At 47.8% G+C, this 15,972-nt stretch overlaps 4 protein-coding genes across 4 annotated transcripts; 1 reads left to right on the plus strand and 3 right to left on the minus strand.

Moving 5' to 3' along the window:
- Positions 1-8,505: 8,505 nt before the first annotated feature.
- On the plus strand, positions 8,506-9,246 carry PpBr36_10768 (uncharacterized protein; the record flags this gene model as incomplete). Its single annotated transcript, XM_029897876.1, has 1 exon — positions 8,506-9,246. One exon carries the CDS (start codon positions 8,506-8,508, stop codon positions 9,244-9,246), a length of 741 nt encoding a protein of 246 aa, XP_029743877.1.
- Positions 8,692-9,405, minus strand: PpBr36_10769 (uncharacterized protein; the record flags this gene model as incomplete). Its single annotated transcript, XM_029897877.1, has 2 exons — positions 8,692-9,318; positions 9,391-9,405. The coding sequence occupies 2 exons, from the start codon at positions 9,403-9,405 to the stop codon at positions 8,692-8,694; spliced, it is 642 nt and encodes a 213-aa protein (XP_029743878.1).
- Positions 9,406-9,523: 118 nt separating this feature from the next.
- Positions 9,524-10,604, minus strand: PpBr36_10770 (uncharacterized protein; the record flags this gene model as incomplete). Its single annotated transcript, XM_029897878.1, has 2 exons — positions 9,524-10,237; positions 10,320-10,604. 2 exons carry the CDS (start codon positions 10,602-10,604, stop codon positions 9,524-9,526), a joined length of 999 nt encoding a protein of 332 aa, XP_029743753.1.
- Positions 10,605-13,430: 2,826 nt separating this feature from the next.
- On the minus strand, positions 13,431-15,518 carry PpBr36_10771 (uncharacterized protein; the record flags this gene model as incomplete). The annotated part of the gene is made up of 3 exons (XM_029897879.1): positions 13,431-14,592; positions 14,685-15,168; positions 15,257-15,518. 3 exons carry the CDS (start codon positions 15,516-15,518, stop codon positions 13,431-13,433), a joined length of 1,908 nt encoding a protein of 635 aa, XP_029743752.1.
- Between the last annotated feature and the right edge of the window lie 454 nt (positions 15,519-15,972).

The following is a 15,972-nucleotide window of genomic DNA, read 5'->3' on the forward strand; positions in this document are numbered from 1 at the left end:
CCAGCAGTAAAGTTAATCTGAGGTGCCACTCCCTGATGACTAGTTATATCCGCCCCTGGGGCATCCAACTGTCTAGCAAGGACGACTGGAATGAAGACGAATAGCTTCCACAGTCACAGTGCATTCAAAGATCTTTTCAGAGGATCAGATTTGAATCCAAGCCAAGAAGAAATTCTGGCTGGTAAGCATTATTTTGTCGGTGAAATAAAATACCAATGTACATTGTAATTACACAAACCATATCTATAAACCCCACCCCATTCACGTTGCATTACACGTTTTGGTTGCACCAGCCAAACAATCTTCCTGTACTCTTCTGAAAGGAGTACTGGCGCTAAGGATATGCCAAGCCTCGGGACAAAGTCATTGAATCCTTATAAAAAGGTATGGAACCGTTGCCCGTAAACTACAATTGACCTACAAGGATCATTTCCGACTGTTTAAATAAAGCATCTGTCTAAATTGACTGCCAAACCTTAAAGGTTCCCATTGTCATCTATCCATCTATTACCATCTGGTCGTCGTAACCGATCGTTCCGTCGCTGCCGTCCTGAAGGGAAGTATTCGTATCAGCAGCGTTGCTACCCCCTAACCTTTCATCCCGAACTTCATTCCATGGGGAATCAGTCATATCACAATCGAAAGGATTGCCGCCTCCCAGCTGTCCATTCTGCACAATGTTCGAAGAGAAGTTGGCCATTTCAAAAAGTAAATTCACCTTGATTTCCAGTTTAACAGCATTTCCTTCCACCGCGCACTGCTCCTTCCCACATTTATCATCATCATGCTGCCGATATTGTGCCAGCCATTTCAAGTAATGGTGCGGCGATGAGTTAATGGACCTAACTCGACCTAACTTACCGCTGGTAGTGGGAGCAACTGCAGCTTAGCTATCATACGGTGAAGTCGAACCTTGTATGTAGATTCTCGCACCGGTATGAGTTGTTAACTACGGGAAACAATAGGGAGGGAAAGCAACAACGTGGGACTGTTCCATATAGCCCTTCTGGTGGCGATACGGTGGCAGGCAGCAAGTGTGGTCCTGGTTGGCTATCCTCAGAAGCGGCGTCCAAGGAGTGGACGTTGGATTAATCATCCAAAACTCGACCTACGTAGGTTACGAGTGTGTGTTCCCCTGCTCATTTTCAGAAGATGAACTCAACCTCTGGTTGTAGCAGGAAACCATCTTGCCTATCTTCAGAGCTGGGGAATCCATCCCTTCTTATCCTAAGCTAATGGATGTGTGGTCAGGGCCACAATGTGGGGCTGCTCGTGAACTCGACCGCCAAGCGTGCAGACAAATGTGTGCAGACGTGCAGACAAATGGGGCCTCAATTGTGGCATTCGTGTGAGTGGGGCTACCGCTAAGCGTACACACACATACGTACAGACTGAAAGTGGACGGACGAGTGCCTTGCCGACACCGACCTCCTGCCCAATCAGCCGTTCCGATTGTTGACGGAGTTCCATTTGCGCTCTACCATAGTACGGCCGTGTTAAGTGGCTCCCGCCCTTTGCGAACTGGGCCGTCGGGAGTGACAGGAACGGGGCTGGCTCACGTGAACTTGGTTAGTCTCGAGAAGGCGGCCAGCGTTTTGCTGCCGTGTAGCTGTGATCATGTGATGGGAAGGTTGTGCTGCCTAAAGGCTGCTTTTTAGACCATTGATCAAAAAGGCTCGGAGCCTCAGAACAAAGTTGTTCACCTCATATGCAGTCATCTGGCGCCGCAGAACGATGACAGCACGAGCAGCATGGAGCCCCACTCGGCGAGGGTTTCCTGCCCGGCTTTCCCTTGCTTCTCGACCGACAGTCGCTTTGGGAAAGCATCATCTAGGATAGAGCCATAATAATCCAAAACACGGCCTATGTCCTTGGCCAACCCATAAATCATTGACGAACCGGAGGGTTCTGGACGCACCCTGATTCGTCGTGGCAGAACAGGACAACAGGTGCGAAGACAGTGGGGTTGATTACCGACATCCATGCCCGGATGGTACTGTTGATCTGCATATAATCTGGACCTTGCTAAGCTACATTCAGTTTGTCGACCAGGCCTTGATCCACTCCACGTGGTGCTTTACCCTCAGCACCTCCAGGTGGTTCCTCAGGGATGGGTGGTCCCGTCGACCCGATAGTATTTGTCTTAATAAACACATTATCTGATGTACTTGGCCTGGTTGGAATGCATGTTCTCTGTTAAAACTATTCCAAATTGCTAACAAAGCTTCTGGGTAGTTTTTCCAATCCCCTGTGGCATATGTAACTGCTCCATAATCAAAATCTCTTTCGGAATCTCGACCGAGGAGGCCACGAATCCACGACCATAAGCCCGTGAATAGGGTCGAAAGCTGCATCAGTAGCATTGTTTTGGGGCTTAACGCCGACAACTTGGTGCAAAATTGTGTAGAACTGCCCCGAAGAAGGATGGCTCCATCATTCCCTTTTTTCCTCCGGTAAAAGACTTTTTTTCATTGATTGAGCGGGATACTGCGCTTGTGAACAAGATAATCGAGCAGATTCACATGATCTTCTCGAAAAAAGCATCAATCTTGGTCGGAAGCCACTCTCGCTGGTAGCCCGAGTTTAAGCTAGCCTACACAGCAGCGAATGAAGGGGTTTGGGGGCTGGCAATTTTCCTTGCACCTCTAAAACAACCCCAAAGTAAAAAAAAAAACATCAGTATATCATTAGTAAATCATACAGACAAGAAGAGGCCGAAGGTCCGGCTAGCACTCACAATGCACGGAGGGCTGCGCGTCTCAATGGTTTCGCAGGTTACGACCTGCCGAGGCATGAGCGGCCGATCAATTGCGTGCGTTATCTGCGCCAAGCATGCGGCGTGAAGGAGAAAATGGAAAGCTTTGAGACCTAGCATGTTTGAAAGGTAGCCTCGAATTGCGGGTTTTTCTTTTTTTTTTTCCCCGCTTTGATTTCTGAAATAGCAAATGTACCAATGTGAAATTTAGGATTACGGTCGATTGGGGTGACTGGCTGAGCCTTTGGGCCTTTGATCAGACTGGGAAAAGTCTCGTACTTTATAGACCGCAATGCTGCTGCCACAACTAAAATTGGTCCACGGATGTATGTTGGAGGATAATGCGCCTGCATGGTTAGTGATGGCACAAATGGAGTCAAGGCCATACTTGTTTGGGGTAACGATCCGGGTACCCACGTAATTTACCCAATGCACAGGCCGGTCACCTATAAATTTGTTTATAACGCTGCAACGGCCGCAGGCATATCCTTTCTTGTAACAACGCTACGATAACACCAACAACGCCAAAAACACAACATATTTGCAACCTGCCCAGGGCATCAAAAAACTTTATTTAAAAAGGTTTCCCCCTTAAACAAAAAGCTTGTAAAATTTGGCTAGTTTTAACCGTATCCGAACATCACGGGATTGCAATGCATAAACGGTTTCCACGGCGATCTTTTTAACCTGTTAATAAAAAAAGAGGACAAAACCTTTAAGCGATGGAAGCGAAATTTTAAATTGTATTGTTGTTGCAACGGTTAATTAGAGATAGTTTGATTTATTTGTTTCGGAAATTAATAAGCCCTACAAGCTGTAGCTGTATGCTAGGACATGTGGTTTCACAGTTGTTAGGCATTTCGTACTGTAAACGAAGCACAGTGTAAAGGTATCTGCTTAGTGTGTTGATTTGATCGTTCCAGATGTTGAAATAACTACACCCTTTGTTTTCGGGGTAAAGCGACTTGGCTAGACGTGTTTGCTACGAAAAAATGCCGATAGCTAGCCTTGCGCGTCAGTCAGGTCTGTTTTAATACCTTATAGTACCTTCGAGTTCCAGAAGCAGACCATACATGTCTAGGTGGGCTGGCAACCGACCAGGTCTTGGAAACGCTTAAGCATTTATAGCAAAACTTTAAAAAAGAGCAAACATGCAGTGTTTACCAAAGTCACTGATTACTAGTGGGTCAAGCTTCGCGGACCCCCTGTCAAATAGGGGGTCCCAAAGTCTGGATTACCCCTAAACATCACTCTTTGGGATCGTTTTCGTGACACCCCCTAATAATAAGTTCAAAGCGATAAAGTAGGGGCGAAATACGATGGAAGGTTGTCGACTGGTCCCCATTTCCACGAAACAAAAAAGCGATAAGGTCGCCGTAAAGGTTTTTGGGACATGCCAAGACCTCTGCCAGTTCAAAAATGAACCTCACGGCAACAATCAAGCTTTGGGAGGCCAAATGGGTACGTAAAGGCCAAGTATGTCCGTTTTTGGTTAAGAAAGTTCTAACCGAAAACCCATTTTTGGACCCTGGCAACATCTGTTCAATCAGATTTTACTGCCCGCTAAGTGCAATATCCAGGGTAATGGTAATAAGGGATATTCACGAGGGTGGTCTGTTGCATAATTCAGCCCCGCCACAACATCTTTTTTCTGCTTACCCAATTCGTCCACCGCTTTCGGTAACAAGATTTGCTCCCGATGAGCTTGAGGTATAATTAGTGAAACCGCTTTTGGCAGCACTCCAAAACTTATCTAGTCCTCCAATAGCTATTTAGTCGCTAAAAGCAGTTTAGAGTCGTTGAATGGCTGCATTTCTTAGCACTCATAGACACTAGTAACGCTGCGAAACCAGTCTTTGGTCCCAACGGCGCCACCCTACACCGGACGGGATCTAGTGTCAGGGCTCATCCCTGAAGCCTAGAGCTCCACAATTGATCCACTTCGTGGCTCAATTGCGGCTTCGCAATGTACCTGTAGGTCCATCCAAAGAACGCTCTGGTTCAGGTCTGGGGACAATTTGTCGATTTTCGCCGTTTATAGCGGTATGTTCGGTATTTTAGCGACCGACACTCCGTTATAAACAAATAAATAGAAATCGTAAAAATAAGCGGTTTATACGTTGGATATAGCATTTATTAAAACTATGAACAACGATTTAATTTATATTTTAGTTTATTATAACGGCCGAATTGGATACCACATACCCTAATCCGTTTATGGCGGTATTGTTTTTTTGATTTTTTTTTGATTTTCGATCTCTTTTAATATTATATTGATTTTCAACCAAGTTTTTCAGTTTTTACATGGGGGGTGGTATATGTATAAATAACAGAATAGTATATTTTAGTATTTATAACGTATTATATAAATCGTTAAATAAACGGATAGGTAAAGTAAATATAATTTTATACCAAATTTACAATCGAAACGTTGTTATATTTTTACCAGTTTAAAAGATAATAAAACCAAAATATTAGGAGCTGGATTACGTATATGAATAGACGCTTACGTCAAATCCAATTTATCATATTGGTTTTGAAAAGAATTCTATATAAAAAAATGCTAAATGAGTGTTATTTAGATATTTTTTACTTAATTTAATTAATACCATATTATTTTTGTTTTTCAGCCAAATCTCAAGGTTTTTGCACGCCGGGTGTGGCATACGTACGTTTAATATAAAGCTATAGTTTGGTACAAATAGTCTAATTATATAGGCCGTTAAATAAGCGGATAGGTAAAGTATATGCAATTTTACATATAATTTATAGCCGAAACGCTTTTACATCTTTACCAATTTTAAAGATAATAAACCCAGAATTTCAGGAATTGGATTACGTATATAAATAGACGCCAACGTCAGATCCGATCTATAACGTCGGTTACCCCCTGCTCGNNNCCCCCCCCCCCCCCCTCCTGTTCGGCACCCAAAAATAACTCTACAGCCACGTTCACCTCTCATGTTCTTTTATAAATATTTCGACCAATTTTTCACTTTTGGATTTACTTTTTTCTGTTCTTCATTTTCCGTTTTCCAATGAAGTAATATACCGAAAATCAGCTTATTCTCGCTATTAAAAACGTTAATAATGGCGAATCAATTGCAAAAACCTACCGAAAATAGGGAATATTTAAATTTACACTTTAAAATCGATTTAAAAGTTTTCAATTTTATAAACAAACACAAAACCCTTTTTAAAAACTTTTTACGGAATAGGAATATTATTTAATTAATTGGGCATTTATCCAAACAATTTTAGGGTTTCCGCCAACGCATTAAAAATTACGTTTTTTTGCTGAACGAATTTTTTAAACCGCCGGAAAAACAAAAAGTTTTGGAAAACGTTGGATAACCCGTTTTTTGGTTCGTTATCCAATTTTTAAAACCCAAAAACCCCGTCGAATAAAAAACGCCCAGGTTAATGGGGTTATTACGAAAATATTTAAGTTTTGGTGGTTTTATATTATTAACCCCATTATTAACGATATTAAACCGGAAAATCGGTGGAATATAAACGAAACCGGTGTAATGGAAAGCAAAAAATTTAACGGTTTAACATTTAATTTTAAGGGAATCCGGCCATTATAACGGAAAAAACCCGGAACGCGGGGTTAGACGATTTTAATTAAATGTATATCGGTTACGGGCGTTAACTTCGCTTCCCTCGTTATATTTAGAAGAAAACGTATAATAATAATAATTTCCAACGGATTTAAACTTTCTCGATAATTGGTAGTTTTGTACAGGCGAAAACGGGTGGATAAATAACGAAACGGTTATTAAATGGTTAAAAAAATGTTTTTTCCATATACCCAGTTTTTAACCCCTAAAAAACGGTCATTAATTTTCGACGGCCATAAATTATACCTAACGGACAAATTTGTATTCTTTTATTTGTAAAATATCATTTAATTGTTATATTTACCCCTTTATTCGTTATACGTTTTCCAATTATTGGATTTATCGGTTTTTGGGCCGTTAAACAAAACTCATCGACGTTAATTTGGATTTATTAAACAATTTTGCCATTTAATAGTTATTGGAAAACGAAATATCCTTTTTTGCTATAATATAATTAAATCGGAAACATTTACAGCAAAAAAAATTAATTTAGGTGGCGTATAACGGGTTTATAACCGGTAAACTTGGAATAACCATTTTCACCCTTTTTGTTCAAAAATAGCAACGCCAAGGTTATACAAAATAAAAATAATAGTTTATAAAAGGGTAAAATACCGGAAAACCCAACCCAAAAAATTAACGACCAGTTTTTATTTATTTGGAAAACCTTTAAAACAACCCGAAATATCCGATTTTAATTGCAAAAGTTTTCCCAATCCAATAAAATCATCGCTTTTTTGCTTTTTTTGTTTGCAAAAATCTAAAAAAGCTTCGAAATTAAAAATATATTTTTGGTTAACGCCCAGCAAAAAATCAGTTTACTGGAAATACAATTGGAGGTAACACGGCCGGCGAAAAAAAATAATTCCGGATTAGAACGAGTTTTTAATTAATAAAAAAAAACATTATTGGATTGCAGGAAAATGAAACAGAAAATTGGGAATTTCTAATTAATATAAAAGAGGTTAATAAATCGGAACAGACTCAAAAAGGATTGTATTTTTGTGCGTTGATAGTTTTATATTTAAATTAGTTTATAAAAGTAGGCATTTCGTCGTTAGATTTTTAGGTGTGGCCAACAGAGGGGGTGGCCATCAGGGGGTACCCGACGTTATAATATTAATACGTAATTAAACTTTTCCCGTTTCGTGTATAAGATTTTTACTCATTTCCCCATACACTGACGTATCCCCAAAAAAAACCAGGATTTCTAATTGTCGAGGTCCAGGCCGTCAAAATGGAAAATATCCAAATTTGCATACCAAATGAGGCGATCCAGACTTTAGGGACCCCTGGTCTAACAGGCGGTCCGCGACGCTCAACCACAAGTAATTATAGACGGGAGCTTTCGTCTTTTGGCTGTATCTTTAGTGCAACAAATGCTTGAGCAGACTGGAAATTTAGCCTGACTGCTGCGTGGCCTTCTAAAAGCCAATCTAGAACTTCGAGTTGTTCGAAGGTTACCACAAGCTGCTTTTTACATGAGCATCTGAATCGCGAGGTACGAGTTTTGGCCCATGATTGAAAAATTCCGGGATAGCAATCGCTCCGCTATTGCTTTGAAAAAAAAAAAAAAAAAAAAAAAAAAAAAAAAAAAAAAAGCGTCACATTGCCATACCCATCGGCGGTCTGCATCAATCAGACTATCATCACCGTCATGGAGGGCAAAGCCCTGGCCGATGAAGACCACCTCCCCGAAAAAGGCGGCATCCCCAGGACCACAGGGGAAATGCTACTGGCGCAACGACTGGACTTGCTTGGTGTCGCAGATTCACCGTGGGAAGACCCGTTGTTGCACAGAGACCTTCGGCCGGGACACAAAGTCGATTAGGTACAATCGGTGAGCTTTTTCTCCCGCTTCATCTAAGAAAATAGCGGGGAGGGCACCACCGTTGTCGTACAAACAGACGGGGACCTGTCATCGGAGTCTCCGATGTCGCTTACGGACGTGCTGCTGACCGGAATTTGCTCGGCTAGCCCGCTCCTGTGCTCTTACAACACGGCTTCTGTGCATATTTTTTCAGCTTGTAATTTTGTGTCCACTACCGCCTAAAGCCTCTAGCCAAAATATAAGCAAATAACTTCACTCTGCCCATTCCCACCAGAGGAGTGGCATAACTTTTGGAAATGACCGCCTACTGGAGCGATCCTCCGAATTACCCCAGCGGAGCTCACACGGCGTGGCCCGGTGCACCCCTCGCCATGGCACCGACCTACACGACCTCAAACGCCTACTACGATCCGGACCAGCAGTACGAAGACGACAGTCCCACGTGGCCATCACAGCAACTCCAGCTCTACCAGCCCGCACTGTCACCACCCATCAAATACGACCGCTACCCCACCCACCGACGCAAACACCACCGCCGGCACCGCCCCGCGAGCCCCAGCCCCGTACCACCTACGCCTCCGACGAGCGAGGCACAGCTCGCAGCCTACGCGGCCCATTGCCTGATCCCAGCCCTGCAGGCCTCCACGCGCCCACTCTCCGTGTTCATCAACCACGGCCATGCCGTCGTCCCGGAGTCGGCGGTGGCGAGCGACGGCAGCGGCAGCAGCATCGTGTACAACGCGCCGGGGTGCACGCTGATGGTCGCGCGGGCCGCGTCGGCAAGGGCGTCTCACGAGACTCAGACGCTGGGGCGGAAAGATGGAGGAAGCGACGCCCTGCTGCGGGCATGTCGGACATGTGGTGTGCTCAGGGTGGTTGACTCTGTGGGTTCGTGTCGGGACTGCGGGGCTGGGCGAGCTTTTGACGACGATGGTGCCGAGTGGAGAGGAGATAGACGGGGGGTTGGCGGCGGCGGAGGGAGGTGGGTCATCTTGCTGCGTCGTCGGGGCAGGATGGCGGTGCTGGGCGGTTCTTGAGTTGTTAGGTCTGTGCTGGGGCTGTGAATCTCTGGCTTGCTTTGCGTTGGCTTTTGCGTTGTGGCTGTTGCGCTTGGTGTCGGATTGACACGGTAGATCTTTTTTTTTAACGAAATTTCCATTTCATTGACGTCGTGTATTCACCTTGCAAGCATCCATCACTGCTACACTCTCTCATTTGCATATAGCACCCAGCCGCCAGTTCTGCTTCAAGATTATTTATAAAATCTAAAATTCTATGCTATGCTACCGAGCTCTCACTCAAACACACATCTGTTCAAGAAGAAGCGCTAGCCTTGGCCATGAGGCCGGCCGCGAACGTGCTGGGCTCCTCGCCGTCAGGCATGTTGTGAGTCGCGGCGTCGGCCTTGACGTCGTCCCACATGGCGCTCACCCTCTTGGCGGCGGCGTCGCTCAGTGGACCCTTCCTCATCCACTCCACGGCCTCCACAAACTGATGATGTTTGCTCGCGCCCGCGATGATGGAGTCGCCAGACTTGGCGTCGAGCTGGGAGTGGTACACGACCCAGCGGTACGCCAGCTCGCCCAGCTTTACGCCCTCGTCCTGGGCGATCTGGGCCCAGGTGTCGAGCGCCGCGATGAAGCTGGGCTTGTTGTACAAAGCATCCGAGATGGCGCCGACCATGTCCTTCTGGCCGAGGCGGCCCTGCAGGAGCGCCTCCTTGGGCCTGGTGAGGAAGCCGCCGGCGCTGGGGCTGTACGAATACAGCGACATGTTGTGCTTGCGCAGCGTCGGGATGACGTCGGTTTCGATGTGGCGGGCAACGGGCGAGTAGTGGCCCTGATAGACCGAAGGCACCACAAAGTCGTTTTCCTTGGCCACCTGGACGACTTCCTCGATCTGTTTGGCGGTAAAGTTGGACAGGCCGAGGCGCTTGAATGCGCCCTGCTTGTAGAGCTCGTTAATGCCGGTCAAAGTATCCTTCCACGGAACCCTCGTGTCCGGGGAGTGGAGGTAATACACGTCGAGCTGTTCACCTTTGTGTTAGCAGAGGCTGCAAAGCGTTTCATTCTCGATCCAAAGGTCCGAAATAAAAAGGAGATATGCTCACACTATCCGTCCCTAAAAGTTCCAAGCTCTTCTTTCCGGCTTCGAGGATAACTTCGGCGGTTGAGGGATTCGGACCCATACCGCTAACGGCTTTGCTGTCAATGATGAATCTTGATGGAGCGCCTGCCTTGCCAAGTAGATATTCGGATTGGCCATAGAGCTCGGCGGTGTCTATCGTCTTGACGCCTGCCTTTTCAACCACATCCAGCCACGATGCAATATCCTCAACTGTACCCTGGAAAAAGGAGCCACCGCCAAAGACGATGTTGATCCCGTTGGTCGTCATATTGTCGGTTATCTATGGGTTCTATGTATTGAGGGATGGGAGGGCGCGGATAATGTAGACGGTGATTTCAGTTGTGCTAATGGTGGACGAAACAGAGGCCAATGACCCAGGCGCTTACAGCTACATATATACGCTCCGGGTTCACGTAGCTCAGGCCAGTCCCGTTTGCCCTAGACTAGGCTTTTTCTGGGTAGAGATATTCTTGGCAGTCAGATTTGTCAGGTAAAAAGAGATTTGTCAGCGGAGTGGTGTTTAGGAATCTGGATGGTCGCGGCGGAATCCCAACCCCGCTCCCCCCCAGTTCTAATATTGACGCCATCGCTTAACGAGGAGTTACCAGTCATCGTTAGAAATAGGCAGCAATTATTCCCTTGAACTGTCCGCATTCTCCATGGAGACGGGCGAACTTGTGTACCCGCTTTAGCGCATGGGCCGGACATATCCGTCAACTGCGGGGATTTTGATGATCAAGGTTGAGCAAAGCGAGATAAACAAAGCGAAATAGTCCGGCAATTGAACGGATATATCCGCTCAACCTGGGCAAGACACGTAGCTTGACGAACCGGCAATCTTTTTAATGTTTACTTACGATTCTGCTCGATTTTTATTTCATCTCCTCCGGTTTGATTTTGCAGTCCACCTTTATCACGCGGCCCGAGTCTTTTAACGTAATCAACAAGGAAGCGCAAAAGACCGACACGAACTTTCATGATTTCCCTGGTTGGTGTGCTGACCAGCACTCTTTCTCCCTTGTAAAAAACGGGCTTACAATCATCATTTCTCCCCTTGCGCTTGCCCTTGCTTTTTCTCGGTTTTAGGCGCTCAGCGACATTGCTCATCGACAACTACTGCGGTAGCAAGGGCTGTATACGAAGCAGAGCCCTAGGAAGTGTCGGCAGGGGCGCTCAAAAGGATGAAGGCTGCCATTATGACGTCTGCCAGACAACGATAGGGCACTGATATTGGTAACCGCCATTTCGGGGCTTGGAATCCTAGCCTCAGAGATGCGGTCAACACTACACCCCCGAGCTCCGGGTCTTTCAGCAGCCCCACGAAGGTGCTCGACTCTTGCTTCGCTGAATATCCGCGTACAATGGCGGGATGCGGGACGCAGACCTCATCCTTCTTGCCCTCGTTGACACAGCCAGCCGCCCTCTCCGCGATGGGCTTAACGCGACAGCCAGGGCAGCTTTGGCGGTCTTACCCGACTAGGTTACTTCTTTTAACCACTCAGAGAACGGAGGGGTATGGCTCCGAAGAATCTGGTCGACACCGGAGCGTCAACAGCTTTTTAACCTTAAATATTTACAAGGAGACAGTCGAGCACAGCCCAGCCCGAAACCCAAACAAATCTAATGGTGGTAAACAGAAGATGAGCGCCACGAGTGCCTTACACAAATACCATGTTTGGAGTACCCAACGAGAAAGAGCTTTGAAATTGGGCGTCAACCTGCACACAGAGAACACATAGAAATCAACAGCGGAGAGTCGGGATGGGCGCTGGTAGATTCACTGATGTGGTGTGAAAGAAATCAGGAGCGAGGGCAAAAAAAGTGTCACGGAATTTGATAAATTGTTTGTTCCAACTGTGGATACCAAATTGAACCCTAACCCCGTTCTTTTCTTTCCCGGGGCTGCTGCCTGGCTGGTACCCAGCTACCCCACTTGGGTGACTACTGTAGTTCGGGATCCAGCTCCTGAAGACGGAACAGGGCAGACGCGATAGAAGCCAGCCTTTCCTCAGTCGCAAAGTGTGGACAAAAATAGAGTTGCAATTGTACCGAGTCTCGCAAGTCATTTAACAAGAAATTCCCCAGCTCGCACCGTCCAGATAAATCCAGGACGAACTGATTACTAATGGTTTTCCCCCGATTTTGGCCGACGTTTACGATGGGTGGGATTTCTGAGCTGCGGGAAAAGGTGACAAAGAAACAAGGGGGTGATTCCTGTTGCAGGGTATATTTACCAAAGTCACTGGCATTAGTCATTCATTGACCGGAGCTTTTTCTTCCTTTGACGGTGTTTTTTAGTGCCGCAGTTTCCCTTTGCTTGGGCACTAAACCGGCGTCACGGAGTTTCCCCATCGCAAACCCTACAAAAACAAACCCCATACCCCTCGTGGAGAACGCGTCACCCGCTGATAACTTTTTTTCATCCGCAGGTGCACGGACGTGGACGCGCCGCCGAAGGGCATCGTGGTATTCGTCAATCCGTACAAGGGACGAAGTGTACGTCTGGTTCTGCAGCGAGGCCCTTTTTGGAAAGTTTTTTTTCTTCTTTTTTTTTGTACTGAGATAATTATACATGCTGATAGGACTTCTATCCGATCTGACCATCAGATAAACCAGTACTGGCATTTTGTTTGGGGGGTTTGTCTTCGTATTTCTGCATGTCTGTCTATTCTAGCCTTTGATAGGTGCAACTGCAAGCCGCTGTTGCCCCTATAGAGATAAACAGGATTGGGTTGGCTCGTGCGACCCATGTTCCTTATCGCTCTAATCTGATCGACTATCTGAGTTGATTCTAGCCTAATCGGGATTAGTGTATCCACTCTGCATGCAATTCCCAACAACACCGTTGACAAATTATGTTTATATTATCAGCCTGTCTAGGAAACGCCATACCAATGTCTTGTAAAAAATCAGGAAAAAAAAAAAATACAAAGGGAAAATAAACCACAGAAGAAACCACAAGACGTCGTCTTCAGTCCAAGTCCAGTCTGCCAACTGTTTCTTCTCGTCCAGGTCCTTAGTAATACCAAACGGAGAGGAGCCAAAACTCCTCTCACATCTCAATCTCCGACTACCTAATCAGCAAAACGTCAATCTATTGATTGTAGCTGCTATACTCTGCTGGCACCGATGGCCACAGCTCTGGCGCGTCTTTGACCACAACGGCCATGCCGCCCTCGAGGTGGGACTGGATGTGGCAGTGCATCAGCCATGGGCCCGGGTCGGACGAGAAGTACCGGACGGCGATCCAGCTGGGCTGGACGACGGCAGGCACGCTCTGGAACGAGTCGCGCTTGGGCGGGTTCTGCAGGTTGAAGCGGCCGGGGTTGGCGCGCGCGGCCTCGGCGATCGTGTTCCAGGTGAAGTTGCCCTGGCCCGAGCCGATGAGGTACATGTGCGTGCCGTGCTTGTGGACCGGGTGGGGAGGGGTCGGGAACATGGATGACTCGAAGATCAGGTCGACCCACGTGTTGTTCTTTGTGGTGAGCGTGGTGCCGTCGTCGCGGTTGGCCGCCGGTCTGAACAACAGCGGCTCCGCGTCGTCAGCCGTCACCGGGTAGACGGTCTCGTTGAGCGCCCACTTGTAAGCGCTGCCGTCGTGTCGGAGCTGCATCTTGAAGGTTTGGGCTACCGTCTGTCCTGGCGGGTCGGCGGGGTACTGGCGCTGGTTGTTCTGGCTGAAGAAAGTCACGCCCTGCGCCGTGGCCTGTCCGACGTCGTTGATGTAAGGCGTCGAGCTGGCTCCGCCCTGCTGGCGGCGGACCTTGGAGGGGATGAGGGAACGGCCCTTGACCGACGTGGGCGTGATTCCGCTGCCGGAGTTGTCGACGGTCTCGGCCGAGTTGGCCCCAATGATGCGGATGGTGGCAGTCGCAGCCACCATCTGGATGATGGAGCTGGAGGCAACGCGTAGCGTGTAGTCACCGGGCCTGTCGACCTTGACCAGGACCGAGTAGCGGTCGGCGTTGCTGACGGAGATGGCTTGCACCAGTTGCGGCTGGATGTAGCCACCATCGACGGCATACACGTACATGGGGTGCTCGTCCATCGAGACGGTGGCGGTGACTAGACCAAAGGTGCCGATGATGTCAAAGGCTTGCCAGTACTCGCTTGCGCCTGCGACCTGTTTGACTTTGATGACATCCTGTTGACCCTGGGTTGATGTGCAGACATCAAAGATGTGACTGGGAATGGCCGAGATGTTTCCAGGCATGCCTCGAGCAAAGGTCTGCTGGACAGCTCTGGCTGGGAGGCATCTATTTTGGGTTGTTCTATATCAGCATATCATCTCTACAAAGACAGAGGAAACAGTATATTGTATACTGAAGAATGGCACTCTGGCACTTACCCCTTGTCGGTCATCTGCTGGAGATTGGCATTCTGCAGGAATCGCCTTTGGATAGCGTTTGTAAGTTGGTTAATCTTTTGCCGAGACCAACAGTTGACTTGGCCCTTGCCGTTGACGAGGAGAGAATCGTAACAGGGCGTCTCGAGCTTGGAGTCGAGGTTTATTTGCCATCCGTCCATGGATTTGACATGTCGCCAGTCGGACAGAATGATGGGCTGAACCCTGCGCACGGCAGCCCGCATCTCACTGAGCTGCGAAGCGTTGCGGGCAATCAGGCTGAGCGAGTCCTGCGTGTTGTTGCTTGGGTGGATGAGGATGCCACCGTACAAGCCATCGTCGATCTGGCCTCTGGCGTGGGCGTGGTACCAATAACTGCCGTATTGTGATGCCTTCCACCTGTAGGTGAAGTTCTGGCCGGGCATAATGTACCGCTGCGTGAGGCCCGGTACGCCATCCGACCACGGGGTACCTCTTTGCTCAATGCCTGATGCACAAGTACCGTTGGTCAGCCAAAAAAAATGAAAATAGTCCTATCTCAACATGTCTGACATCAGACGAGAGGGCATACGTACCATGGAAGTGGATGGTTGTGTTCCAAGGCATCTGATTGGTAAAGACGATCTCCATGTTGTCCCCCTGGTTTGCCTCAATGACCGGCCCGGGAAACTTTCCGTTGATGAAGGCCATCTCACGCTCGAAGCCATCCGGGGACCCCTTCTCCCAAGTGATGGTATACTCGAGCCGGCGGGGCTTGTCGCCGACATCCTCAATAGCGGCAGCCGCAAACGGCAGTGCCAGTGGGAGAGCCCACGCGAGGCTCTGGATCAGATGCATGCTTGCAAGAGCCTTGTGCTATGCCTGTCTCGTCGGGTAGTGGTGTACTGTCGCTGCAGTGAACGAGAAGCAAAGGATCTCCTGCAGCTAAAGCTGGCAGTCAGGCAGGAGTAGATATTAGAAAGAGAGGAGTGGATTGGGTCTCTTGTCTGCTTCAGCTGCGTGATGGCTGGCTGAAGAGACCGAAAGTGTTTGGGATGGAGCGAGAATGCGAGGTTAAGTATAGACTCCAGATACCGGGTCTTGACGCGACTTGCCTCATCGGAGAGTCGGCAGCTCCATGGGCGAGGGCCGAGAGTCGCCTCCCTCTATGCAGCAGTGGTATGACATCCAGGAGGCTATTTTGGTCGTCAATCGCGGGAAAAAGGTGCCATGGCTAGCACTCCCGTATCTTGGCGCCTTCGCAGCACTTGCGTACCAAGCCACTCGTCCCTACAAACGGATGTCGTCGCCC

This window comes from Pyricularia pennisetigena (genome assembly GCF_004337985.1).
Source record: "Pyricularia pennisetigena strain Br36 chromosome 4 map unlocalized Pyricularia_pennisetigena_Br36_Scf_11, whole genome shotgun sequence".
Classification (NCBI taxonomy): Eukaryota; Fungi; Ascomycota; class Sordariomycetes; order Magnaporthales; family Pyriculariaceae; genus Pyricularia; species Pyricularia pennisetigena.